General features: G+C 44.2%; 12 protein-coding genes across 12 annotated transcripts; 9 read left to right on the forward strand and 3 right to left on the reverse strand.

Moving 5' to 3' along the window:
• Nucleotides 1–461: 461 nt before the first annotated feature.
• Nucleotides 462–2,087, forward strand: L199_003154 (uncharacterized protein; the record flags this gene model as incomplete). Its single annotated transcript, XM_064888890.1, has 5 exons — nt 462–634; nt 762–986; nt 1,055–1,275; nt 1,355–1,651; nt 1,762–2,087. 5 exons carry the CDS (start codon nt 462–464, stop codon nt 2,085–2,087), a joined length of 1,242 nt encoding a protein of 413 aa, XP_064744962.1.
• Nucleotides 2,088–2,277: 190 nt separating this feature from the next.
• L199_003155 (uncharacterized protein) lies at nt 2,278–3,280 on the reverse strand (the record flags this gene model as incomplete). The annotated part of the gene is made up of 3 exons (XM_064888891.1): nt 2,278–2,389; nt 2,469–2,696; nt 2,778–3,280. The coding sequence occupies 3 exons, from the start codon at nt 3,278–3,280 to the stop codon at nt 2,278–2,280; spliced, it is 843 nt and encodes a 280-aa protein (XP_064744963.1).
• A 560-nt stretch (nt 3,281–3,840) lies between these two features.
• On the reverse strand, nt 3,841–6,525 carry L199_003156 (uncharacterized protein; the record flags this gene model as incomplete). Its single annotated transcript, XM_064888892.1, has 9 exons — nt 3,841–4,389; nt 4,439–4,576; nt 4,652–4,884; nt 4,960–5,107; nt 5,181–5,639; nt 5,704–5,966; nt 6,042–6,072; nt 6,136–6,189; nt 6,250–6,525. 9 exons carry the CDS (start codon nt 6,523–6,525, stop codon nt 3,841–3,843), a joined length of 2,151 nt encoding a protein of 716 aa, XP_064744964.1.
• Nucleotides 6,526–7,062: 537 nt separating this feature from the next.
• L199_003157 (CDP-diacylglycerol-serine O-phosphatidyltransferase) lies at nt 7,063–7,923 on the forward strand (the record flags this gene model as incomplete). Its single annotated transcript, XM_064888893.1, has 2 exons — nt 7,063–7,136; nt 7,278–7,923. 2 exons carry the CDS (start codon nt 7,063–7,065, stop codon nt 7,921–7,923), a joined length of 720 nt encoding a protein of 239 aa, XP_064744965.1.
• Nucleotides 7,924–10,242: 2,319 nt separating this feature from the next.
• On the forward strand, nt 10,243–12,247 carry L199_003158 (uncharacterized protein; the record flags this gene model as incomplete). Its single annotated transcript, XM_064888894.1, has 5 exons — nt 10,243–10,362; nt 10,438–10,490; nt 10,577–10,649; nt 10,709–11,079; nt 11,167–12,247. 5 exons carry the CDS (start codon nt 10,243–10,245, stop codon nt 12,245–12,247), a joined length of 1,698 nt encoding a protein of 565 aa, XP_064744966.1.
• A 508-nt stretch (nt 12,248–12,755) lies between these two features.
• On the forward strand, nt 12,756–14,766 carry L199_003159 (uncharacterized protein; the record flags this gene model as incomplete). Its single annotated transcript, XM_064888895.1, has 5 exons — nt 12,756–13,267; nt 13,362–13,413; nt 13,508–13,610; nt 13,811–13,867; nt 14,036–14,766. The coding sequence occupies 5 exons, from the start codon at nt 12,756–12,758 to the stop codon at nt 14,764–14,766; spliced, it is 1,455 nt and encodes a 484-aa protein (XP_064744967.1).
• Nucleotides 14,767–15,745: 979 nt separating this feature from the next.
• Nucleotides 15,746–16,951, forward strand: L199_003160 (uncharacterized protein; the record flags this gene model as incomplete). Its single annotated transcript, XM_064888896.1, has 6 exons — nt 15,746–15,872; nt 15,981–16,140; nt 16,214–16,418; nt 16,581–16,614; nt 16,713–16,744; nt 16,814–16,951. The coding sequence occupies 6 exons, from the start codon at nt 15,746–15,748 to the stop codon at nt 16,949–16,951; spliced, it is 696 nt and encodes a 231-aa protein (XP_064744968.1).
• Nucleotides 16,952–17,530: 579 nt separating this feature from the next.
• Nucleotides 17,531–18,654, forward strand: L199_003161 (uncharacterized protein; the record flags this gene model as incomplete). The annotated part of the gene is made up of 2 exons (XM_064888897.1): nt 17,531–17,779; nt 17,926–18,654. 2 exons carry the CDS (start codon nt 17,531–17,533, stop codon nt 18,652–18,654), a joined length of 978 nt encoding a protein of 325 aa, XP_064744969.1.
• Nucleotides 18,655–19,075: 421 nt separating this feature from the next.
• L199_003162 (uncharacterized protein) lies at nt 19,076–20,477 on the reverse strand (the record flags this gene model as incomplete). Its single annotated transcript, XM_064888898.1, has 7 exons — nt 19,076–19,159; nt 19,230–19,303; nt 19,359–19,452; nt 19,522–19,618; nt 19,676–19,787; nt 19,854–19,879; nt 19,936–20,477. 7 exons carry the CDS (start codon nt 20,475–20,477, stop codon nt 19,076–19,078), a joined length of 1,029 nt encoding a protein of 342 aa, XP_064744970.1.
• A 586-nt stretch (nt 20,478–21,063) lies between these two features.
• On the forward strand, nt 21,064–21,578 carry L199_003163 (uncharacterized protein; the record flags this gene model as incomplete). The annotated part of the gene is made up of 3 exons (XM_064888899.1): nt 21,064–21,188; nt 21,340–21,376; nt 21,459–21,578. The coding sequence occupies 3 exons, from the start codon at nt 21,064–21,066 to the stop codon at nt 21,576–21,578; spliced, it is 282 nt and encodes a 93-aa protein (XP_064744971.1).
• Nucleotides 21,579–22,150: 572 nt separating this feature from the next.
• On the forward strand, nt 22,151–24,025 carry L199_003164 (uncharacterized protein; the record flags this gene model as incomplete). Its single annotated transcript, XM_064888900.1, has 5 exons — nt 22,151–22,484; nt 22,584–22,702; nt 22,770–22,895; nt 22,994–23,171; nt 23,220–24,025. The coding sequence occupies 5 exons, from the start codon at nt 22,151–22,153 to the stop codon at nt 24,023–24,025; spliced, it is 1,563 nt and encodes a 520-aa protein (XP_064744972.1).
• A 637-nt stretch (nt 24,026–24,662) lies between these two features.
• Nucleotides 24,663–25,195, forward strand: L199_003165 (uncharacterized protein; the record flags this gene model as incomplete). The annotated part of the gene is made up of 3 exons (XM_064888901.1): nt 24,663–24,679; nt 24,765–24,914; nt 24,991–25,195. The coding sequence occupies 3 exons, from the start codon at nt 24,663–24,665 to the stop codon at nt 25,193–25,195; spliced, it is 372 nt and encodes a 123-aa protein (XP_064744973.1).
• Between the last annotated feature and the right edge of the window lie 226 nt (nt 25,196–25,421).

A 25,421-nucleotide genomic window follows, 5' to 3' on the forward strand; every position in this document is an offset into this window, starting at 1 on the left:
CGACATTCGTCGATCGATTAACCTTGTTACGATAGGAACGACCTCTTCCTTTCTTCTGTCCGCGATCTTCACTGTGGACTTCGCTCCGGTCATGAGATTTCAGTTTTACCAATCCCCGTATTTTACCTCAGTTCTGGTCTTCTTGTATATGAAATCAGCTTCCCTACTTTGAAAATGGTGTGATCCGTTGTGCAACACTGATTAACTTTCTACCATGATGTCGCCTATTCCAGACACCGGGTTACCTAACTTGGTCAAGTCAAATTCCACATCTGGTAGCACACAGTACAGATGGTGAATGACACGGTACTGCAACATGCAAAGACCATGTCGTCATTACAAAAAGGTCATGTTCATCTTTAGTTCCGTTGAGGTTTATTCATATACATAATAGAGGGGTATTTGCAGCAGATTGACCTGCACCTTTCGATTCACTTGATCAAGCAATACCTCAAATCAAGATGTTGACTCAAATCACTTCACTCATTTGTTTAGGATCATTGGTGGCCGCTGCACCATCCGTCCAACCTATCAAGAGGGACTCCGGCACTTATGCGAACTGTAGATCTTTCTACGCTGATGTGTATGCAGAGACGGACCAGAACGTAGATCTGAAGAGTGTCATTGGTGGTCCGTGAGTATGATTCCTCACGATCATCTCAATCCTTGATAGTAAATCTACTCGGCTTTGCTGTTTCATACAGGTAGGATGACTGTTCTAGGGAAAGACACAGACTGACATTATGCTAATTCACATACAGCCCAGCTAATCAACAAGTGCTCGTGGAATCTTCCATTCAGACGTTCGCAGCTGGTTCAACCGCGATGCAACAAATCATGAACGCCAACAAGATCCCTGTCAATGGTACATACAATATGTGGTTCGAATATTGTGAACCCAAGAACAACAATGGGAATATATCGGGTATCTTCCAGACTCATCACGGTCTGGTGGGTAATGCGGGATATTGGAACGTACAATTAGAGTGAGCTGGTCATCGCCGGCTTACTGTTTGTGGCTAGAAAACTGACGTCCAGCTGATTTTTTATCAAGTAATTCTCCTAACAATTCCTTCGCTGAAAGTGCAGCTGAAGCAGGCTGGGCAACTTTATCCTACGATAGATTGGGTGTGGGAAGATCAGCTAAGCCTGATGGTACAAATATCGTTCAAATAACCTATGAGATAGCTCAATCGATCTCTATCGCTCAAGCATTACGAGCAGGCAATTTGAGCGATGTAGGTAAATTCGATAAGATCGTCGGTGTTGGTCATTGTAAGTTGCTGCATCACATCACGATACTGTCCAGGACCCCAGATATGCTGATTGGCTACCCACTATTGTCATTCTGCAGCATACGGATCCAACCTTCTTACTGGAGTAGCTTCCGTCGGTCCTCAAGCATTCGACGCATTGGTCTTAACGGGTTTCACTAACAATGCTACTCAAGGACCACTCGGTCTCGCAGCTTTCCAATCTACCATCGCCTCTGTAGCTTATCCATCAAGATTCGCAAGTGATGCGAATGACTATGTGATCACTCCCAGTGTCTCGGTAGACCAGACGGGTTTCTTCCATTATCCAAACTATACTAATGGATCTTTGGATTTCTTTACGAATAATAAAGGGGAATATACATTGGGTCAACAGAGTGAGTAACATGAGCTTCTCAGCCGGTTACACCTCACGTTCCGGTCTACTGCATCTGGTGGGGCAGTTTAGTGTCGCACGATATGAGCTAATGTTTGCTTCGTTCTGCAGACTCCATCGCTGCTCCACTCCAGTTGAAAAACAACTACACGTCTCCTGTATTTGTGGTGACGGGTCAATATGACGCTCCCTATTGCGCCGCGAATTGCTATGTTACTTCCAGCTCCAACTCCAACTCCACCACTTCTGCTGCTGGTAATGGTACTGCTACCTCAACTCAACCCTCCCAATTGGATACTGCTAAGGAGTTGTACCCTTCGACCAGTACCTTCCAGACCTACGTAGTACCCGATACAGCTCATGGGATCAACTATCACACGACCGCTTATCAGGCTTATCAGAGAATCATCGAGTTTGTCAAAAGTGCCAACGTATAATCACTGATATGACCTCTCTGAAAGGTGAATATCTTCAGGGAAGGAAGGAGTAGTATTTTAGCTCGATTCGAATGGACAAATTCGTTTTGAAAAGTAGTCAAGTAGTGTATGCTGTATACGAAATGATAAAGTATAATATGTAAGATGGGATCTGTTCACTTATTCACTTATTGGGTGTCCGACCTTCTTGCTACTCTGAAACCGAACCCACTTCAATGTTCGTCTGCTCCTTCTTTCGCAGCGAGTCGATGAACTTGTCGGGATCATCCAGTTGAGCGGCGTAATCAGGTACTTCCTTTGACCTTTCCGGATAAGCATGAGGCAAACGCCAAAGATTTTCAGCAGGACAGCGAATATGCTGCTGGCTGAATCATTACTCACATATCGAGCGATTCGGGTTCATGAAAACCGAATCTCGTCCTTACTATTGCCGCTTCCATAACTGTTCTGTGAACGTCCATAAAGTTTTTCATATCTACCGAATCCGATCGACGGAAACTGACAAGACGGATGCGTCCATACTCGTCGTACAGCACATGTCGCGTGCATATGTCACCATGAATAACCCCTCGGGTATGTATCGCCCTGTACGCTTCATAGACTTTGTTTCTGTCAAACCAGTTCGACTAGTCAGTTAGGGGGAACCTTAGGGTTGAAGCTGATGATTCAATGGAGTGGCGCAGAATTTACAACCAATCTTCGTGCAGATCAATAAAACCAGGTCCAAGGGGATTTCCGGCGTATTCCAATAACATAGCTAGATAAGGTATATCGAGATTAGGTCCAAGAGTCTCTGATTGATACATGCCATAATACTTGGGTACCACAATACCCTGAAGATCTCGCAGCTCGTCCATCAAGAGTTCTTCTTCTTGAAGCGCATGTTCGATAATTTCCAAGGAATCTATGTACTCGTCATAGTATGGGTTGATACATGGTGGGTCTCGCTCGTCAACGACTTTCAAGACTACTTTGCCATAGGTGGAATGGTGGCATAACCAGAAATCCCAGATATTACCAGAAGCAAGGTATTTCTCGAACCGAAGTGTTGCTTGTGTGAACGATGGCGAACTCTGTCTTTCCGAGTTTTTCTGGAAGCTGGAGTGAGGATGAGAGTAGAACTTGAACCCGGAGGGTGCAACGGCTCTTCCTCGAAATCGCAATTCTGTCGGGACGATGGCGGTAAAACACATGTCACAACTGGAGTTGCTTGACTTGAACGTCGAATGAATAACCGGAGAAAGGATGATGGACATGGCATGACTTGCGCTGTCGTATCACTAAGAAGGGTTGGACGGCGACCACCTTTCTAAGTTGGTGTTGCAAAGGACGCGCAAACCACAAGCATCGTCATCTGCAAGCACATAAAATCGTAAGCCTGTAAGGGATCCACGAAAGAAGTCGTACAAACTCACTGATCAAAGAGTACAATAATCAATCCTCTGGATCCGGATTGAATCTGGACATATTTGGATCCTCACTTGATCACGCTGAGCTTATGCATCACACCGCATTGATGGATATCTAATACATAGGAGCAAAGGTGGCTTAGGGCACATGTGTAATACATATATAGATACAAGAATGGATCGATGGAACTCCGGTCGATAGCGCGATTTCTATTATATGACGACAGAGTGTACAAACTTAGAAAAGAAGCCTGGAACGAAATGTTGTACAGTCATGGATACGAATATTCACCTGGTGCATTTAGTGTCGTACAAGCACTGAAAGCCATTTGACCAGTCCGCACCTAAAAGACATCCTCGTCCTCCTCTGCCAATCCCCAGCCACCGTTCACATTCACACCTCCATTAGTCATCGCAGGAAAGACTGACGGACGAGGCTTGAAGCTCATTCTAGGTTTTTTACTTATCACTTCTCCATTTTTACTATTCTTTCCTAAACCCATCATCAATTGACCTTTACCTGCTCCTGCTGTTATCGACGGTATCCTCGAGATCGACATAGTAGCACTAGAATGTGACATCACTCGTTTTCCATTCATATACGGTGTGGGTGAGATCGTACCACCACCTCCACCTCGATTGGAGCTATGCGTAGCTGACACGGACCTCATCGGTCGAATTGACGAGCCATACATCGAGGACGACATTGTGGAAGTACCTGTACCTGGTATCAGGCGTGGTTTCTTGTTCTGCTGATTGGTCATAGGTGTAGGTGTAGGTGCGGATCGCTTGATAGGGTTTTTGGAGCTAGTTGTAGGACGAGAAATCGTGCTTGGCGCAGGAGTTTGTCGCGAGGGAAGGGTTTTGGCGGGGGCGAGACCTTGTTTGGCTCGCTGAGGGACTGTCAGCCATGCCCGCTTGGTAGATCGAGTCAAAACTCACCTTCTTAGCTTCCTTGGCAGCTTCTTTAGCCTCTCGTTCCTCTTCGATCTTCGTTATGACCCTTTCACCTGACACCAGGAACGGTCGTCCATTAGTCTCTTCCCATTGAGGTAACATCGTAAGAAGTTCAGTCTCAATCTAAACCAGTGTTCACGATCAGCCGATTATTCGAACACATGTGCAGATTCAGTGTCATACAGAGCGAGAATTCACCTTCGGTTTCAAAACTGTCACTCGCTTCCTCATCTTCTCCTCTTTCAACATTGCACCTCCTCTCATTTTGAATCTATTAGGATCATTTGCACTCCTCTCCAATTCCTCTTCGTCTCGCACTAACGCATGCCATTCGCGCACTTTCGGCAGTAAGTTTGATTTCGATTCCACTTCTTCTCTCAGTCGAATTATCTCCTCTTCATGTAAGTGAAGAAGCTCTTCAGTATAATCGTCTAAAAACAAATTCGATGTCAGCGTCGGGAACCTGGTGGTGCACACCTTGCAAATCGCATATCGTTCATACTCACCATCGATATATGCACCAAATTCCGCTTTTTCATCATCACTCAACATCAGTTCCGTCTGCAGGGCATCAATCTCTTTTCTTGTGTTTTCGATGAACGACGATAAACTCGATCTTCTCAATTCCAGTAATCGCTCGTACTCTTCTTCATACTATCATCCATTCAATGTATCAGCTTTTCGGGTCTTTTTACGAAACCTCAAACAGGGATGAGGTGTGACGTACAGCTTTGATGACAGCTTCCCCACTACCTCTATTCATATCTACAAACAGATCCATCGTCGCCTGATCGACATCCAACCTAGTCCATAGCGGTTCAACAAGATTGTACAATTCCTGTATCCTAGCTTCGTGCTCTTCTTTCCTTGTATTCCACAATTCCGTCAATTCATCTGACCATTCTATCAATCCAATTTCAGGTTCGACATTTTCCATTCCCTGTAGATCCTCTATTTCACCCCACTCTTCGCATTCGCCGGGAGGCAGGGGATTCGAGCCTATAACGCCATGTAGGATCTTCTCATATGTCGTATAGGCTCCAGGAGTCTCTTCTTCCTCGTGCGACGGTAGGAGTTCAGGGGGGAAATGGTGGGGTGAGGATATGGGAACGGGAGGAAGGGCAAGTTCGGAATGTAGCCATATTAGATTGAACAGCGTTTGACATAGATTCTTCCGTCGTGAGTCCTGCACACGGAAGTGATGGTATGAGCTCAACTATTGCATCTGAATACGCATAGGTGGAGCTTACCCGTTCTGCCAGCGCTTTCGTTACAGCCTCATTCAATTCTTCACTTATGCTTTCCCCGACGTCATACCATGTCGAAGGTACTTTACCGCCTGCTATCTGCTGAGCGAGCGTGGTTCCAGATGACCGCTGCTTCACCTCTCCTACTGGTGCTGAAGTGGACGGTAGAGTCTGTTTGGAGGATGAGGCGACAGGCTGAAGGGGTTTTGAAGGCTGAAATGGGGGACCGAGAAGGGTAGATAGCTGATCGAGTGTCGCTTGTTGTTCTGAATGGAAGAAAGATAAGTATAAGTATCTCAAGAGATGCAAAAGAGCTATCTTGGCACAGCAAGTCGACTCACTCTGTATATGTCTTAGTCTTTCGTCGTATATCTGTTCATACAGCTAGATCAATGATGGTTCAACGATACGCATAAAGATTCCTTTCCCACTCACATTCTTCAGCTCATTTATCTGGTTTGTCAAACTTTCTAGCTGTTTTGGCAATGTCTACAGAGCACCATCAGCTTGAATTTCGTACAAAACATGTAAAATGCTTAGGTCACTCACATCGTTATCAAAGCTCTCTGTCCTGCTTAACGCAACGATATCTCTCCCTCTATCTCCTACAGCTCTAGCCAGACTCGATACGTCTCGTTTATTCTGAGCGATCTCATCTTTCAGCGTGTCGACCTGAGCTTCTCTTTCCCTTATTATGGATGTGATCACTCCCTTGATCGCAGCATCTATTCTCGCTAGATCCGCCTGTAAAACTTCAGGAGGTAAGGACAGTTGGTCGTGCAGTGAACGGAGATGGGGGGTTTGTTCGTCTAGGTACGCTGACATTGCGTGGTCATTCGAACAGGCCTGTTGTCCCGTGTCCTATAGCTATGTGATTTTGGGTACTTTCCGGTCTCTTGATTGAGGATTGCAATGTAAAATATTGATATGTCTATCGTTGGTGACTCTAGTTTCTGTCCTTGTTATTGTTTTTGTTATTGTTGATTCCAATCCAACCATTCAAACATATCTGGACGAGGAACGCGTCGACGGATTCAAATAAACGTGACTCGCGAACAAACCCACGTGTACTTAAATAATACGCCCAATTAAGCGGGACTGTGACATCATGTATTAAGTTACATGATTGAACATATTCCAGATCTGTGAGTTTGACGGGATCAATTTCCGATAATCTAGGAATCCCAACAACAACGTGTGGTAGATGAGCCAAATGAGCTCATTCTCGTCCCTCCTTCAACAACTCAAGTCTCCCTCTTTTCTTTCTCTCTCTTCTCATTCTCATCACCATTTTCAGCACATATCTCGTCTGCCTATCACTCTCTTTTCTTTGATCACTACCAGCACTTGACTCGTTCCATCATGTCGCTCTCAGAGGAGAAAAAGAAAGCTTTACAGCAATACAAGAATGATGATGGCCATTTCTCCCTTGTCCGGTGAGTAGTTGTCGACTGCGCTTGGATCTAGTGTGATGGCAGTGATCTCGCCTCATAATCACCAATCACAACGATATGTCATGATCCTTCGAAATATGTATCACTTCAGTCGTACTGATCCTCCCTCTCCCCTCACGATAGTAATTTCCGACTCGCCGACTTGATCACCATCATGAACGGAGTGTGCGGTACACTCTCCATCCTTTCCTCTGCTCGATACCTAATCTTAGCATCTAACCTCAAGACTCCCCCTGCCGAGGCCATCTCTACACTCTACTTCGCACACTTGCTTCCAATCTTGGGATTCGGGTTCGACGCTTTAGACGGGAAAGTAGCTAGGTGGATGGGTGGAGGATCAATGTTAGGTCAAGAGATGGATTCCTTAGCCGATCTAGTTTCTTTCGGTGTAGCCCCCGCAACTCTCGCTTTCACTTTAGGTCTCAGAACACCTTTGGATACTTTGGCTTTGTTGTTGTTCGTTTCATGTGGATTGGCAAGATTGGCAAGATTCAACGCTACCGTCGCTCTCATCCCTTCGGACGCTTCTGGTAAATCAAAGTACTTCGAAGGTCTTCCTATCCCCTCGAGTCTATTTTTGACTTCCCTGATGGCCTTTTGGGTTAAGAAAGACTGGTACGCCGGTGGCCAACATGGTTTGTCGGATGTACCATTCGGTAAAGTTCTGTTGTGGGGTGATAAAGGTGGTTATGGCGAGGTTCATGTAGCCGCTGCTATCTTTGCGGTCTGGGGAGCTATGATGGTCAGTAAGACCTTGAGGGTGAGTTGAATGGTCCAATACGTAGACAAAGCTGTTTGTGTTCAAATGTTATGGATACGATACTAATCCACGCATGAATACTCGCAGGTGCCTAAGTTATAAGGATCGAGAAGAGGAAGAATGGGATGGAAGGAAATAACGATCAATGAATGATTCAACATAAGAGTATTCTGTCTGTTCAACCGGGTTTTATCCATACACGTACCATGTACAAGCATAGTATCATGCATGATTTAGTCTTGTATGGGATATTAACGCATGATAGACCCAACCAGCAAGCGCGTACCTACATACTAACGTATGTTGTATGCCTCATACAGTTTACGACACCAGATATCCCCAACCTGATTTTACGGCCTGACATCCTTCACTCGTCTGGAGCTATATTCCTCTTGGCTTTCTGATCCATCCACACTTTTTAGGAGGGCTCATTATCATTCGTCAACTCTTCAAATTCATTGAATATGCGAATCTGAGAATGGCAAAGCGTTCAGAAAGCCGCCTTATTTGGCGATGATGATGGAATATGCGGGGAAGCCAGTGGGTCCAGGATATGTAGATATGAATGAGGATGGACAGTGAGTCGTTGGCATCTGGTTCATCCGCCATCGCCTTCAGTTGCACGTAAATTATTGCCTGTCCCACTCCGAATATTCGTATACAGTATTTGCTGTTTGCTGATATTGATCTTGACTGCACGGACGAAAGGTTTTCGGACGCCTACAAGCAAATACACACCCGTGGGGATTATCATAACGACATCTGTTCTATGCATCTAACATATGATGGTGAACATAGTATTCGCATGATCAGCTTCTGCCGGTCACTTCGCAGTGACCTTACGAGAGATTCGGGTGTTCGAGAATTAGTAGGAGAAGGTCTACTTGTCCGAAGGATACTCACGTTCTATCATGGTGAATATAATGATATGTGAGATCCCGATCCCCTTAGGCTGAGTGTGAGTGCTGATCGTGTCTAACAATCAATCGTACTTGTGTATATACCAGTACTCAAGAGTTTTCCGAATATTGGGCTCACCTACCGAAGCTTGAAGTGGTTGTAGCTCAGTTGCTGGACACGAATGCCCCCTTCACCCCATGATAAAAGCTGCCAATGCGCATTTGAGTAGTATTGATCGATCCTTAAATGATATACTGTGTAGTTCACCGGATGAATACGTGTTGTTCGTGTCAGATGGCCGTTTGCATTCCACGCAGCTTTGGTCGAAAACATGAGTGTTCAGTTGAAACTTCGCTCCTCCCACCTGTGCCCCTTCTCAGCCCTTCCCTCTCCTCCATCTCTATCTCCCTCATATTCCGCCACTCTCCTCCCTGCTCCTGTTTTCTTCTTTTCTCATACTGTTATTCACATACACCACAGTATCGCTATTTCATGACTATTATCTTTGCAATCTCCGCTTAAGCTACAAGTCCTATCGTTATCACCCTGGCGCAAAATCAAAACACCTCCATATCCTGAGGTTTATCGGATCTCCTTATCTAGAGGTATACAGGCGAATGTCTTTGTTAAGGGATCAAAAGATTGTACTGAATACCTTGCTTGATGCACTTACATTCTAATATAGGAGATGGGTGCGGATATATAGTAATAAATCTAACCTGTAATGACAAATTCTGCTGTAATTGTATTTTCGATCACATCCCATTTGACTCACTCAACTGAGTGAGATCCCCCGTCCGGTGAATGAGAACGATATGTAAGTACATCCGCGTCTACCTTCGCTATACCTCTAGAATCTGGATCTGATCTGCTGCCGAGCATGTACAAGTGACCATGATACTCGTACATTTACGAACAGATGCACGTATCGCGGCTGTCACCTCAAATAGGATCAGATCAGATCGCGTTTGTATCTGTATTTGATCCTCTTCGGAGAAGTCGGGTGGATCGCGGTGTGCCTTATCTTAAGGTTACGGGCTAGGAAATCAAAAAAGCGAAGATCCCCTTGGCTCTGACACCATTACGAGGTTTCCTAATGGATCACTACAAACTACTTGTATTCAGAGTGAATCCCATCAAAGCTCCACAAATCATCCGATTAGGAATTAGACTAATTAGACCACAATTCTATCTAGTCTAGTTCTTGGCACAGCTTCAGACTTGTGTTTTGCTGTAAAACCACATTCGTCTATCAACTCTTTTCCACTCTTCATCTTCAATCCTTTTGTTGCAAGATATCCTCCATTGATCGGAATTAACCCCACCAACCTATATGTTTCTCTGATCGGCAATCGCTCTCAAAGGTACTCCAGTTTACCTTTCCTCCTTTCTTTTAGCAACATCTCGGACGCGTGGTAGACCATCAACATGTATAAATTCTCCCTCTATCTCCTCTGGTTCCTTGGCAGTTTGATACTCCCATCTACTTTCGTATACGCAGCGACGGATTTCTATTTCCAATGGCCCACAAATACTTCTTCATGTCAGGTATGTCACTTGACTCCTATCCGTTTCCATCCTCATCTCCGGTCATATTGGCTTACGTGGTTGTGATGACTGTAGGCCGTACCGATTAGTTGGTCAGAAGGCAAAGCCCCATTCAAGGTGTGGATCGTGTAAGTACAATCAATCATAACCATCAACCATTATACCCGTGTAGGAAAGAAAGAAATGTGCTGAATCTCTAATATTTCGTTTTAAGACCGGTATACGGCCAACCATTTTTCTATGATATCTCAGATTCTTACTATTCCAATGGAACGGGCAGTACGGAGGTGAGTAGCAGCTCTCAAATATCAGCAACACATGCCGATGATATACCACCTTGGGATAGATCCTTCTTCAACTAGCAGCCGGTGTGAACTACGTCGTAGTCATGTCAGATGCCAACGGACTAGCCACGGGGGGATCATCCGAAGTTCAAACTGTCCAACCGGCAAATGATACTAGCTGTCTAACATGGGCTAGCTCACGTTCAGAATCGTTAGATTTCACATTTACAGTCTCAGGACAGGCTGTACAGTGTCAGAGAGGGTTCGAGATGTCTTGGTCGGGAGGATTGGAATATGGTCCATATAATTTTACGGTCATTGCGATGGATCAGAGTTTCAACGCTTATGATGTGACATTAGAAAAAGGTGTGACTAGTCAGAGTGATTGGGTGTTGGATATTCCTGCGAACTCGAGGTTTATCGTCATGATGAAGTGAGTCTAGTTTGTCCCGTCTACCAGTCTACGGTCCCTGTGTGCAGAAGAGGAGAAGCTAATGACACGAGGAATTCTGTTTATTAGCTCCGGCAGAGGGTACGGAAGAGGTGGTACATCCGGTATATATTCCGTATCGGATTCAGACGATTCATCATGTCTTCAAGCAGATCCTCAAGTTACAGGTACATGGCCGAGTACGATAACGACCGGTACGCTCGATCCGCCTACCCTGCCTATCACCCAATCGGCCAGTGACTACAAGAAATCTGGCATATCAGGAGGAGCGATCGCAGGGGTTGTCATAGGAGTATTGGCCTTCTTCGCCATTGTGGGGATTATCTTGTTCTTTTTGATTCGAAGGAGAAAGAGAAGGAATCAAGGACAAAGTGTGGGCAAGTTAGATGGATCACATATCGATCTGGCAAATGACGATGATGGCAATAATGGACCGAATAGAAATGGGATGGTAGAACCTTACAGAGAAATAGGATCTTTCCTACCTCCCGTAGGACACTCACAATCTCCACATGTGTCCAGTTCGCATTCTCATCTGTCCGATCCGGCAGACATAGCGGCTATGGGTGTATCGAATACGAATTCGACATCGAATATCGGTACTCAAGGCCACCAACATTCGTCTTTGCTTGAAGAGACTAATAATCCTAGTTCACCAGGTATAGCTGGACCATTACCTTCTAAATCAGCTGTATCTACGCCAACCTCGCCTGATAATACTCAACCTATATTACCTTATTCCAACTCAAGTTCTCAGCTACAGAATCAGAATCAGAATCAGAATCAACGGTCAGGAAGCGATGATACATCTTCTTCTAAACCATCTATATCTCGTCAAGTCCTTCACGCATTCAACGATAGACCTCCCCAGGCAGGACCACCGGGGGGTATGCGCGTGACCAATCCGGAGAATCCAGAACAGATACCGACGTTACCACCTGGAGCTATGCACGCACCTGCACATTCACGTGCAAACCCACCTAGGAGGAGACAGGAGGGACCGACTTTCAGGAGACATGCGGATGCAGGAAGGTTCGAAGAGGAGATCGTGGACCTGCCGCCCTTGTATAGCGAGGTACCAAGAGACGGCCCTGGGTCTGGTTCGGGAACGGTTTCGCCCAGTCCCACGGACCCATATACCGATAGGTGAACGGATGTCATGGATCAAAGAGTAGAATCTAGATGCTAGAGCAAGGATCGGGATACATTGATACAGTATAAAGTATAATTATCAAAAATCATTATTGTCATTTGGAGCTGGAACAGGGACTTTTTGTTGTAACATCATGATCTTGTGGTTGATAAGGACTTTGTTGGATAACGATCGTAAATAATAAGTATAGTATATAATCGAATGTACGATCTCGGCTCTCACGATGCTTCAAGCGTATCCGTTAGAATTTGTTCAGGCCTATTTTATGTTCATGCTCATGCCCAATCAATGTCCAAAGCCATTTTTTTGTGCAGGTGTTGGTCGATCTTAATGGATTTCCAGGTTGGTTGTTGTTGTGCCTGAATGGATCAGATAGATACGTGACTGTAAACACACTTCGAAATCACTTTCATACTCCACTTTCGTCGTTCACCTATTCATATATATCAACGTATAACTACACCTTCACTTGACAACGCCTGTGTATAGTAGACAACAAAGGAGTATGCAACGATATCAACCACCTCATGCGCGCCAAGGTCAGCGGAATGGTCAGGTCCCAACTCATAGTCGAAGTGTAGTACACAATGAACACCAAGCTATTGGTGCAAATACCAACACCGATACCGATGGAAATTTGCATGGCGGAAGATACAACGATGGTATGGGAAGTAACAATTACGTGGATCCAAGGTTAGGTATAAGGAATGATCATTCATATACAAATACACCACGACGAAACGATCAACAAAGAGCTTCTTCTTCGTACCCCTCCCGATACGCGAACAGTGATCAATCTGGACCTTCGACATATACTTATAAATCCAAGAAGGATTGGGCGACAATTCACTCGAAGAAGAATGATGGGGTGTTGGCTTCCCCAGCGGGGGATATAAAACCTATGAGATCGAGTAAGAGCAAGAAACTTGGTCTAGATAAGGAGGGTGAAGATGAGTTTGATTTCGAGTTGGTTCAGAGTGTTAGTAGATCTGGAGGAGATGGGAAACAAGGTGATATGTGAGTGGAATCCAACGTCAATCATGGATCATGGATCATGGATCATGGATGCGTGAGTAGGTGGGAGTGAGACTGTAGCTAATGATAGGAATAGGTTGAAAGATTGGGAAATTCAGGAAAGATATAGAGTGTTCATTGAGAACAAGGTGGGTTCTCGATAAATTGGCTCATGTACTATGTCACTTCTACCCGAAACGTTTATCAATTGGCACGACACTGATTGGAAATTCCTTTTTGTAGATCACGAAGCATCACTCGACATTCAATACCACATATCATAAAGCTCCTCAATCAGAGGCGAGGGATGAAATTGAAAGTTTGGGTAGTATCGTATTACTATTCCGTAAGTGCCCACCATCCACTGCCCACTGTCCATTGTCAACAATATCCTCTTTCGCCTCTGTCCATTCATTCGTCTGCCCTGTCACAGAATGCAATAAGGAAGCTGTTGTTTATCTCGAAGAACCACTTTCTCTATACTCTATTGGCTTACTGAACTCGACTGACTGATTTGGCTAATCTGTCATGATATGGAATTTCTAGGTAAATTGAGAGAAGGTGTGGTAGCTTCAGGAAGGATCGATCTCTTCGCTATAGAGGGTAAGTCGTTCTTTCAATCTCCATCCCCCATCCCCCTTCAAAGTTTGCCATGGACAAGACGCCTGTCTTATGTCTCTTCAGTTGCTCATCTAACTTGACATGATCTGAAGATTCAGTTTGTCACTGAGATCTGATCAAGCTAAATTCCCTCATACTTGATTTTGATAGTATTCCAGTCCTCAGCGCGATTTTCAATATTAGCCAATAATCGACCTCAGCTGATATCATCGCTCAGTGGCCTTGTACCAGGTCTTCATAACGCTCTGGACGAACAAAAAGGCCAACGAGAAGTAGATCACACTTCTCGTTCAAAATTCCATGCACAAAGTGGAGCGGATCTCACACAACAGCTCAAAGATTTGAATATACACCAAGAAGAGAAAAAAGAAAGGAGAAAAGAATTCGTCATTTTGTTCTTACTTTATCAATTGGTGATCATTGGTGAAAATGAATTTTGGTCGAATTATCAACAACTCACTCAACCGCTCGAAAAGAAAAGATTGAGAAGACATTTTGATGACATTTCAAACACAAGCACTACCAACGATTCTCAGATTCAGGATCAGTCCAAACGAAATAACACCACAGAATCACCCTTTATATCCCCATCTTCCATCACTCTGGCGGTGAATATTGCGCGAACCATATCTCCGGATCGCTTTGATCCGATAAGGTATTTCCAGATAACCAACACCCGTACGACAGAGTATGAGAAAGTGATCTTATCGTGGGGAGAAGATAAGATACGTCAGAGAGCATGGGAAGAACTGAGAAAAGCTTATATGACATGTTCGATCGGATGGGCGGGCAAATTCCTGGGGTTGGATGAAGGGGAAGTGGAAAGGTGGGTGGATGAGAGAGGTGGGAAGGTTGAAGGAGGGATGGTGAGGTTGCGGTGATTGGGGAATGGGGAATGATCAAGAGATTTTATCTTATAGATTTTGTACTGTAGAAATTGTAGGACGGATACTGGAATCTGTTTGTACTGCATGTTTGTATATGACATTTTGGATATTCGGTTGAATTGTGTTACATAACAGCACGATTGGACATATGTATACGGTACGAGTACTGTATTTTGATCTTATCGAAGCACTTGAACTGTACGGTAGGTAACACCGTATGACACTCGTATTGCATCTTACGACTTTACCTCCGAGAGATCACCGCTTAGTCATACAGGACCTTGACATCAGCGATTTGACCCGATGCACAGTCCGAAGAGTTGATCCTCTCATCCTGATACGCACCACATCAAAGATAAGCATGGACCTGCACCACAGTAACGTAATGATTGGATTGGTCTGGTAGGATTAGATCCGTTTCAAGTTTTAAGGCGTATTCAGCAAGTCTGATCGGGTGGATCTAAGACACAGGTTCATAGATTCCAGGTGAAAGGTGTAGACCTGGTGAGAGATGAACCGAATTGATCGTTGATAAGTGATCGTCGGATTGGTATCGGCGAGGTACCATCAATCAATGGGTAGTGCCACACGCTTTGATCTTCTGGTCGGTTGATGAGCTTACAGTGATTGATTGATTGATTGATAGACTGATCGTTTGATGATCTGATGGTGATGGTGATCCTGATGGTGACTGACATGACCACTATCTTGTCTCACAAAATCCCCACTCGCACTCGCCCCATAACAAATCGAATCATAGAATCATAGCGTAGCAGATCAAATTGATTCACAAGAAATTTTGGACAGGTATTACGATCGTCGTCGCGGAACCATCACAGCTGTCGCTCCTGGCAGAGAAATCTCAAGATGATATATAATAGTATCGTACCGTGATTATCACTCTCTTCATCTTTGACATGGAACCTTAATTGAAAAAGCAGAAAGCGTAACTTGTACTATCAAGTCGAGCAAGATGACTGAGCCTGAGAACAGGAACAAGAATCTCCCTGATAAGGCTACAGACAAGATTGATGAAACTGTCATCAGCGATGGAAAGTGGAAGAGACGATTTGGATTTATAGGTATATTCACTTTGATCTGTAAGTTTATCATTTACCACACGACCCCTCGTCCTTGCAAGTAATATCAGACTCGCAGGAATGGCTTGAGGTTTGTTGAGATAGAGCTGACTCTACCCTATGGAACAGTGATTACACTCACTCTTCAATCACTCGTGTCCCTCTCTACAGCTATCATTCACCCTTTGGATCTGATACATGCAAAACTAGTACCGGGAAAGGGTGACGGGATACCTAGTAGAATATCTGTGGGTGGGTCAGGAGGATGTATGTGGTTTGATGATCTGAGGCGAGTACTTCCATTTCGAAGTTTATATTTAAAGCTGATTTGTTCATCCCTGACCTTACTGAATTTTCTTTAGCGGTTCCCCCGCAAAATGTACCATGGGAATTCATTTTCACCCCGACCCCGAAAGCCTATCACTATCAGAAGAGACAGATACTATCTTGTGGGCCTTGAGCGCTAGAATCGGTGTATGGAGAATATCAAATTTCTTAGCTACCGGTTTGCTGGCTTGCGGTTTGATCTCGTTCGTTCTAGCTATAAGATTTAGGAGAATAAGAACTGTGAGTGAGCGAACATGTTTACCCTACCTTGCCTTATCCTCTCTAAAAGGTTTTTACCCTTCTGAACTTGATCATAAGCGTCTACAAGGTTTTTGCTGTGATATAAGATGGTGAAATTGGAAGTGGAATTAATCTTGATCTTTGTTGATCTATCTACTGTAGCTCACATCAGCTATCTTCTACCCTGCAACCTATCGTCACATGGGCAGCACTGATCTGCAACATAACCTACCTACCTTATCATTGTACAGCGGAATGTACGTTCGTCAAGACCTAGGTTTCACGCTGAGTTAGGGAGTGTCATTTGGTTATGGGTCGCATCGACTGTAAGTGACAATCCTCCCACCTAATTTGATTTCGTCCGGACTGACAACAGTGGATGGATATGGTGGTAGATACTAGTCAGTGTAACTTCTTGTCTTTTCGCTTGGGTCTTCGAACCGGATGAATCGGGGTCTGCTGAAACAGTGGAAGAGGTCAAGGAAGAAGAGCGTCAAACGAGGAGGAGGACTGTTAACGATAATGAGGTATGAAATGAATACAGCACGGGTGTCGACCTCTTTTTTTTCTAATCTCTTGGATAGAAAATATCGATTTTGGGCATGATTGTGACACGGATTTTGTATATATCGATAGCAGAGATATGTTTTGGCTGCTGAGTAGATAAATTATGCATGGTCTTCTTCACCTTACAATGACCGATTCCCCGCTGTGATATTCAGTCGTAATGGTTCCAAGTATTGTTCATGGTGAGTTGACGGTACAGGACATACGTCCAAAGTGAATTATACATTGCTCCATACTGTACTGTATATCTAGCGTCTCCTTTGGAATGTAGCTATCATGTACCACACGTATTCTATCTTCACTGCTACCGTATTTAGGTTCTCGCACTTCCTCTGGATTCCACCAACAGTCCTCGTCGCAGGACAAGTAGACAAAGCTTTTCGCCACATACATCGTGTTAAATCAGTTTCAGTTACTCACCTGGACCACCTCCACACTGGTCATCTCATCCAATCATCCTCCTCTCAATTGTCCACAAACATCTCTTTCGAAAGCTATAGGACATTATTCACAGTAGTTGTCCATTCCATCTTGCCTAGGACAAGATGTCGCCTCCTCCTCCCGACATACCTCTCCCCCATCAGCTCGCCTTGAACGAAAACCAAGATGGTCCAAGCTCATCCCCTTTCTTCTCGGAGCCCAAGCGATTTCTTCCCAGTAAAGGACAAGTAATCAGAGTATTGACGTTAACTCAAAATACCTCGGCAATGGTATTTAGTATATTCCTTGTACCTCATCTGGCGAGTCCGGTCGTAGCTTCAGTCATGGGTATAGAAGGAGCAGATAAGACTATGGTAAGTCTCTCAAAAACGATATCAACCCGTTCGAGTTTATATCGTATATCACATGCTTCAAGTAAATCTCAAGCATATAATCAATAAAAGCGAAGAAACGCAAAGGGCGAAACGCTAATTAATTTTTTGATTGATTGGTTATATAGATGATATCCCGAGATTTGTATCTCCCACTCGAACCATACCTAATTTATTTTCCCCTAACTCTCCACATCCTCTCTTCAACGCTCAGAAGACTGCTCATCATCGTCCCCTCATCACCTGCTTCCAAATCGAGTTGGTCGATGAAATCAACCAAATCTCGCTTACCTCGTCAACTGCATCAAATCGTTGGATACCCACTCACCATCCTTCTCATCGCTCATATACTCTCCCATCGATTGATACCTTCTAGATCGGAATCACCGATATCCGAACTTAGTCCTTCCGAATTGGGTTACGAGTACGTAGGGTATAATTTGCAGAACGTTCTAGGATGGACGAGTTATCTGGGGCTGGTAGGGTTGGGTGTGTATCATGGTGTAGTGGGAGCCTGGAAGATCTCAAGTTGGTTTGGAGGATCTAGGAAGAGGAAGATAATGAAGGAAGAATCGACTGATAAGAATAAGATAACAGGTAAAGAGAAGAATGAGATTAATGGAGATGAAACGATCATCATTGTGAAACATCCATCGGATTCATCCAAACCATCATCGAAATCGAGTAGATCGCAGATAAATGGGTTAAGAGCATTAGCTGTTGCTTTGGTTGGTGCGATCACGATTGGATTATATAGGATAAAGAGAGATGTGGACGTATCTGGAGTTAGTCAGATCATGAAGATCAGGTATGACGCGATTCATAGCAGTGTACCATGGGCTGGGATATGGCGATAGATGATGGATCATAGATCATATATCATAGATGATATCAGTGTCGGATCACTGACTGTACTGGCCAAGTTAGGTTGAAGAGTTGTACGAGTAATATACTGGAGATGTAAGCTCACTGTACAAATAACTGCAAATATAGAAGATAATGGTCGATGTCGATCAACGTAATCACTGTAGAAGGGATACAGGTTTATGGATATAAGACATACATATCAAACTTTTTGTTGTACATACATACATACATGAATATAAATGAAACATACATGTATACGACTCTGCTATTACTTCACAGCGATAATGGTACGATACGGTCTACAAACACAGTCAAAACCATTCAAAGTGGGATGATCGAAGACCGATCTAGAAGTCATGAAATACAGGACGATAAGATAGATAGCACAGGCAGTACTCATATATCGATCGCTCATGTTCGATCACCGTTGAGAAATTTGGCCATGAGCATGTTGACCTCTTTGTTGATACGGTCTTGATCTTGAGCTTTGACAAGCTATCATAGCGTTCAGTCCGATAAAAGTTAGTTAAAGCAGCTTTCCATCCTTTCCAAGTGGTGATCTTACCTGCTCTCGGCATCTTTCTTGGGATTCCCGGATCCGTTTCTTAAAACCTTCAATTTCTGCGGCTTGTCTTTCCACTAATACTTGATTGTCAACTTGATCTGAAGGCGTTGGTGTACAAGTGGTACGTACAAGCTGCATCGAAATCTTTCTTAGCCTGTTCTATCAATTGTTTCTTCTCTTCGTTGATCGCGTGAATCTGTCTCATGATCTCTTGAAATTTCTGCTATCGACATCATGAAGGAGTATGACAGCTGATGGTTCGGTATACATGCAATCTGCAAGGGCAACTTACTTTCTTGTGTGCCATATGAGCCATGGCGATGTCCCATCTTTCCTTAGTTTTATGAGCGAGTTTCGCTTGAGCTGCTTCACAAAGCTTCAATTGCTCGCTGAATAAGCGGGAAACGATATCAGCGATATGAACGTTCGGTATTGGGTGTACTAACAGGATGATATCATTCTTGAAGGGTTCCAATGCATTTTGAAATGCTTGGTTGACTGTGTAGGTCACCTCGTTGAGGGAACTGGTAGATTGGGCTTGAAGCTTGTCGAAAGGCGCTGCGTATGTAAGGAATCCATGTTAGCTGTCCATCTCCAATAGCGGTAGCACATAGCCCCACTTACCAGCAAGTGCATTGGCAAGCTTCTCTCTATTCACGCATTTGTATTAGCTATATCCCACCCCGGCTTTAAACGAACGACTCACGCTTCTTCCACAACAGCCATCTCGTCCTCTTCTTCCGAATCGTCCCAATTCTCCATGACCCTCTCCCAGATGTTCCTCACTTTACTCACGTCTCCCGCGTCATCTTTTTCAGGATCATCGAGATCGGTTCCACCCTTTTGTAGGTATTTGGCAGAATCTTCCAGTATTCTCTTCAACTGTTTGGGATCCATTCGATTGACCATCGCAATGATAACTTCTTTCTTGTGTTTCATATTGGCGTCTGAGTTTGAGTTGGAATTGCTCGTGCTATGTTTCATCACATCTTCATCTTCATCGCTGTCTTGATCCTGATCCTGTAAAGAAGAGGAAGTTGACGAGGCGGAACCCGCATCGTCGGGATCATCTTTCTCCCCTTGTCCTTCACTGCCGGTCGAGCTATGTTTGATACCTGATGTTCTTCTTATACTTGATGTTGATTTGGCGGTCTTACTTGTTCTTGGCTTTTTAGTTTTAGGCGGTGGAGTAGCTGTACTGTCACTTGAGGAAGGTGATCGGGAACGTTTAGCTGTTTTACGAGGCATCGCGAGTCAAGTCTTCTAAAAGAGTAAAAGCGTTCAATGAGATCGTTAGTATAGGTCCGGTGTATGCTTTTCATTCATATGGTTTGTGATCTGAAAATGATAAGAAATAGAAGAGAGAAGAAGAGAAGAGGAATGGAATTCAACGATGGCTGTTTATGTATCCCATTTCTGGTTTCAATCAGAGTGGGTCTGTGCGTGATCTCATTTGAGATGTGGCTGACTGGACCTGACGTGTGTTGAGGTGTGTAGGTGATCCGTGCGTCGATGTTGCTGTGTGGGCCTGTGCGCTGCACGGATCATCCAACTGAGGATGACTGGGTAGTGAAGTTGAGGTAGATGAGTACCTTGGATATATATATCCAATCTCCATTCCTTTATCTCTCTTCACACCTCATCCTCGACTGTAAAGTATAATTACTCAAAATCCAACGGTGAGCTAACGATGACTTTGTGGTTAGATACAATCGCAAAAGCTGACTCTGCGGCTCTTCGAAACGAATCGAACCGGATTGTTTCGATAGGAAGAACACTCTCTTTACATACTGTATTCACCTTTCCTTTATCTCAGCGACGATAACCAGCCAAAATGTCATCCCGAGCTAATAAAGCTACCATGCACGAGTTGAAACTTAGAAGACTGATGGAGCACAACCACAGACTGAGAGAGGAGTTAGCTAGGCCTAGGGTGATGGTCAGTGTAGCCAGTTTGAAGTAAGTCAGCATCATCTCGCTTTGATACCTATAGCTTGGAATGGAGGTACAATGCGTGAATGGACCAGGGTTGTGAGCGGCCGCTGAAGAAGTTGAGGGATAATACGGTTGGAAGAAGATGCTAATTTCCGTCTGGGTATTGTATTCTTAGCCTGATCAACCATTGTCGATCGACTAAAGACCCTCTTGTAAGTACATCATACTCAGCTTTCAAATTGATCATAACACATTCTCGAACACAGTAGATGACCATATCTGATATCTACGCAGATCCCATCCCTCTGGGGTCCGCTTCAAAAAGGTGAAGATCCCTACGCTCCAGTCGAACAGCCAGGTTGTTGTTCCTGTGAGTTGGTCTTCCTACACCTCTGTAGCAAAGGATATTACTGACACCTCTCTTACTGCATTTCAGTAATGTAATGTTAGAGCTTGTCTCCATTCTCATCGGTTCTTCTTTGAGCCATGACGAATGGAATGCTTGATCCTTTCCGCCTGCTAGTCCGACTAGACTTAAACAGTGACCTTGTTGTCCTTCTTGCTTCTTTTCGATTATTTTGCTACTACCTTGAGAATATCGCTCTTCTGATGCGTCGAGCAAAAGTCATGCAACCCATATATTTGCTTCTGAGTCTATGTATATGCAACTACTATCTGATGATTGCTTCTGGAGGATATACAGCGGGTATGCGTTCGTTCTACGAACTACGACCGATCAGTCTTAGAGTGTTGTGAGACTGTGTCCAAGTGGAGGTTGGTCAAAACTGGTCATCTCCAGCCAAGTATCCTCTCGATTGTTTCGTTCTTCCAACAATCATAACACTGTACGCGTACGATCCCCTACAGCTCTCTGACAGGCTGGCGATCTCCTGCTTCCACTGGCCGCTCAATTTGGGATCTTCCTGTCCTTCGACCGATATCGATACCGCCTTACCGCCCGACCTGTATTATCTGCTCACTCCACAATGCCAGATAATCTAGAGTACGAAGAAGAAGAAGATGATCTATTCGGGAACGATATCACCCAGGATGTAAATACTGCCGAACCTATAGCTACTACAAATCTTGCACCTGCACCTGCACCTGCGCCTTCACATCCATCTTCTTCATCTATAACGAATAAAGCTGGACCTTCTCGGATATCCTCTACGAGTCAAGCTGGACCATCGACAGGGAGAGTATATAAGAATGTGGATGATCGATTGAGGGAATTGCAGGATCTCAGGAGAACAGGAAGAGATGCTGGTAGTCGGAATCTTGAGATGGGGGCGCAAAGTCTGCGGGATCTTTGTATGGGTGGTATGTGTTTTCCTCCTCTCAAATCACAGTAAATCTGTTATTGGAAATCCAGATAGCATAACTGATGCTTCCGTCTGTTTGTTTTTCCTCTTGAGACAGTGATCAAAACCAACTCGGCGAGGATATGGGATATAGGTGATTTAGAATACCCCTTGATTAAACCCTTGATAGATGAAGTGCCGATTGAACAATTACAGGAGATCGAATCAAATTCACCTGTGAGTGAATTGTTTGCAATTGACATGAGATTGAACAAACAAATGACAGAAGGATGATATAAAATAGCATATCAAGAAGGATTCGGACTGGCTATACGAGATATTCCTACTACAGGATTATCCATTGTTTCATGAGAGATGTCAGGATAGGCATGGCGAGCCTAGGACCTCGGGTTGGAGGCGAATGTACAAGGTGTGTGTTAATCAGACTGCTTTCCAATATTGTACACTCGATTGCCTTCACACCATGCTCCACGATACGATCGGGAAGCTTACTGATTCCACTTACAGAAAGCGAAAGAAGATTTCCACGTCCGTCAAACCCAGGCTGCCGATCGAGTAGCAGCGCGATACAAGCAATTGGAAGAGGAGAAAGCTTCAAAGAGGATAGTAGTGATGGATCGTATCATACCAGATAAGAAACCTACCAAGAGTGGATGGGGACGAGGAACAGGTGGCTTGAGCTCAGGTAAGTCCACCACCATCTGTAGTGGAATAGGTACAACCTGAGCTGAAGCCGGAAGAGTAGTACCGAAACCACAAAGTGCAATTGCCAAGGCCCGACTGGAAGCTCAGCGTGCTCGAGTGGCATTGACTCACGCTTCTGGGAGATATATCCCTCCGACACCTCAGAGAAGGACCAACGAGCCTACTCAATTGTTCAAAAACCCTTATTTACCCAATAATCAGATTAATGCTCAGATACCTCAAGGGCCCAGAATACCACCTCCGAAAAGATCAACTCAGTCTCAATATCAGGATCGAAGGGTTTTGGAACCTAGTTCGCCTGTTTCACCTATACCTGGAGCTCATCCAATTATAAGAGAATCCCTACCTTCCCATCTCAAAGATCTGACCAAGGATTCTGAAGGGATGACAAAGAAGGAAGAACGGTTCAAGATTGATAGACCGGCTACGAAGTTTAAGGAAGTTAGGAGACCCGTTGGAGAGAAATTCGTTGTTCCGGAATTGGAGAAAGAGAAACCCCAGGGGAAAGGAATAGTTATGGATTTTTTTGCTCCTCCACAGGTGGCTCTACAGTCAAACACGGGGATGGGAGTGGGAACGAAAAGGAAAGAAAGGGCAGAGGAGACGAATGGAGAAGAAGGGATAAACAAGAAACAGGTTCCTTCAACGTCGTCGCCAAACAGACCCAATGCACATTCCAACAATCAACCTCATATAGCACCTAATAACGTCTCGAGATCCGCACCGTCACATAAACCAGTTACAGCTGCACCCTCAGATAATGGAATAGGAATGAACGATGCGAAGATCAACAGCGTTTTGTTCAGGAAGAAGAAAGTGGTTAAGAGTAAATGAAGAGGAAGTCGTAGTCGTACTTTGTACATTGTATAGAATACAGTCGCTTGTATATCACATGGATCATGCATATGTTTGTATCCAATACAATGCCCTATTCTCAAAGATCTCACCTGAGTCTATGAGTTTGTGATTGTTCTCATCCTCTTCGATGTCAACGACCATGAATTGTGACATTGACAAGCTACGTCTGAGCATCGCTATTCTCTGTATTCAGTATGTCCTTGTCCATGCACTGGATACAAACTACTGTCCAATACATACAGTACATAATCATCAGTGTCATCGTGCAGTATCGAGAGATGTATCCTTCTATTGTCGATGATATCATCCTTTATCATTTCACTCCTTTGGGTTGGTATCTCCTTCTTTTGGGTTCTTGACAGGTATGAGAGTGAAGATGACCCACTACAAGGGACGACAAGAGATTTCGACTGGATCACTATACTGCACCCTATCGAAGTGGTGGATATATCTTGCTCATCTTCAGTGCTTATCAGTCACCTTCAGCTATTTACATCCATAAAATAATATTCACTTGCACTCCGTCTGTCTCTCTTAAAAAGTCAGAGAATAATCCATGAGAAAAGAAGGGCACAAACACAGTTTACTATTGAACTATTGATATCAATACGAAATGGCAAGTGGACAATCGTATGTACATCTTAACTATTTCATATCCCTGAACTGTATTCATTCTCTTCCAGAATCAGTGATTTACTAATTTCGATTTGAATAGTCCTTCCAAAGGGTATATCAACGCGCCTCCAGGTGCTCAACCTGGAATGTCAGCCACAACCACAGCTGCACCTTCGGAGAGAAGGGTAAACGATTCTGAGAATTCAAGTTTGACTGCTGTTGACGATCATCAGCATAATAATAGGCAAATGTAAGTCACAACATCATCGTCTACTGTGACTATGTGTACGTAACAGCTTACATTCTTTTACCCCTATAATCTGCAGGATACCAGGTCTGTCACTCACCTCTTCACCTTCTAGCACCACCAACCACAAAGACGGCAGAACAAAATACGAACAATGGTACCCTGGTGATGCCTCTCATAATGGTAGACCAGCATGGTGGAACAAATGGTTTTGCTGTGGATATGGTCTGGGTTGTTTGTTGTGCCCTTGTTCGAGCTGGAATTGTAAACATGAGAGAAGTTGAGTTGTCAGCTATCTTCTCGTAAACCTTCGGGTTTTGGGCAAACGTAGGATTGATTGTGGAAAATGAATTGGAATGATATTGCGTCTGGTTCTGTTAGTTGCCCCAATTAATCTGTCATTATAATATAATGCTCGTGGATTAATACGACTCGATTGTGGAATGTCAGTTTAGCAAGTATATATTTTTGGTTGACTGCAGTGATACCCCACCGTAGACACCAGATTTT

This window comes from Kwoniella botswanensis, chromosome 1 (assembly GCF_036426115.1).
Source record: "Kwoniella botswanensis chromosome 1, complete sequence".
NCBI lineage: Eukaryota > Fungi > Basidiomycota > Tremellomycetes > Tremellales > Cryptococcaceae > Kwoniella > Kwoniella botswanensis.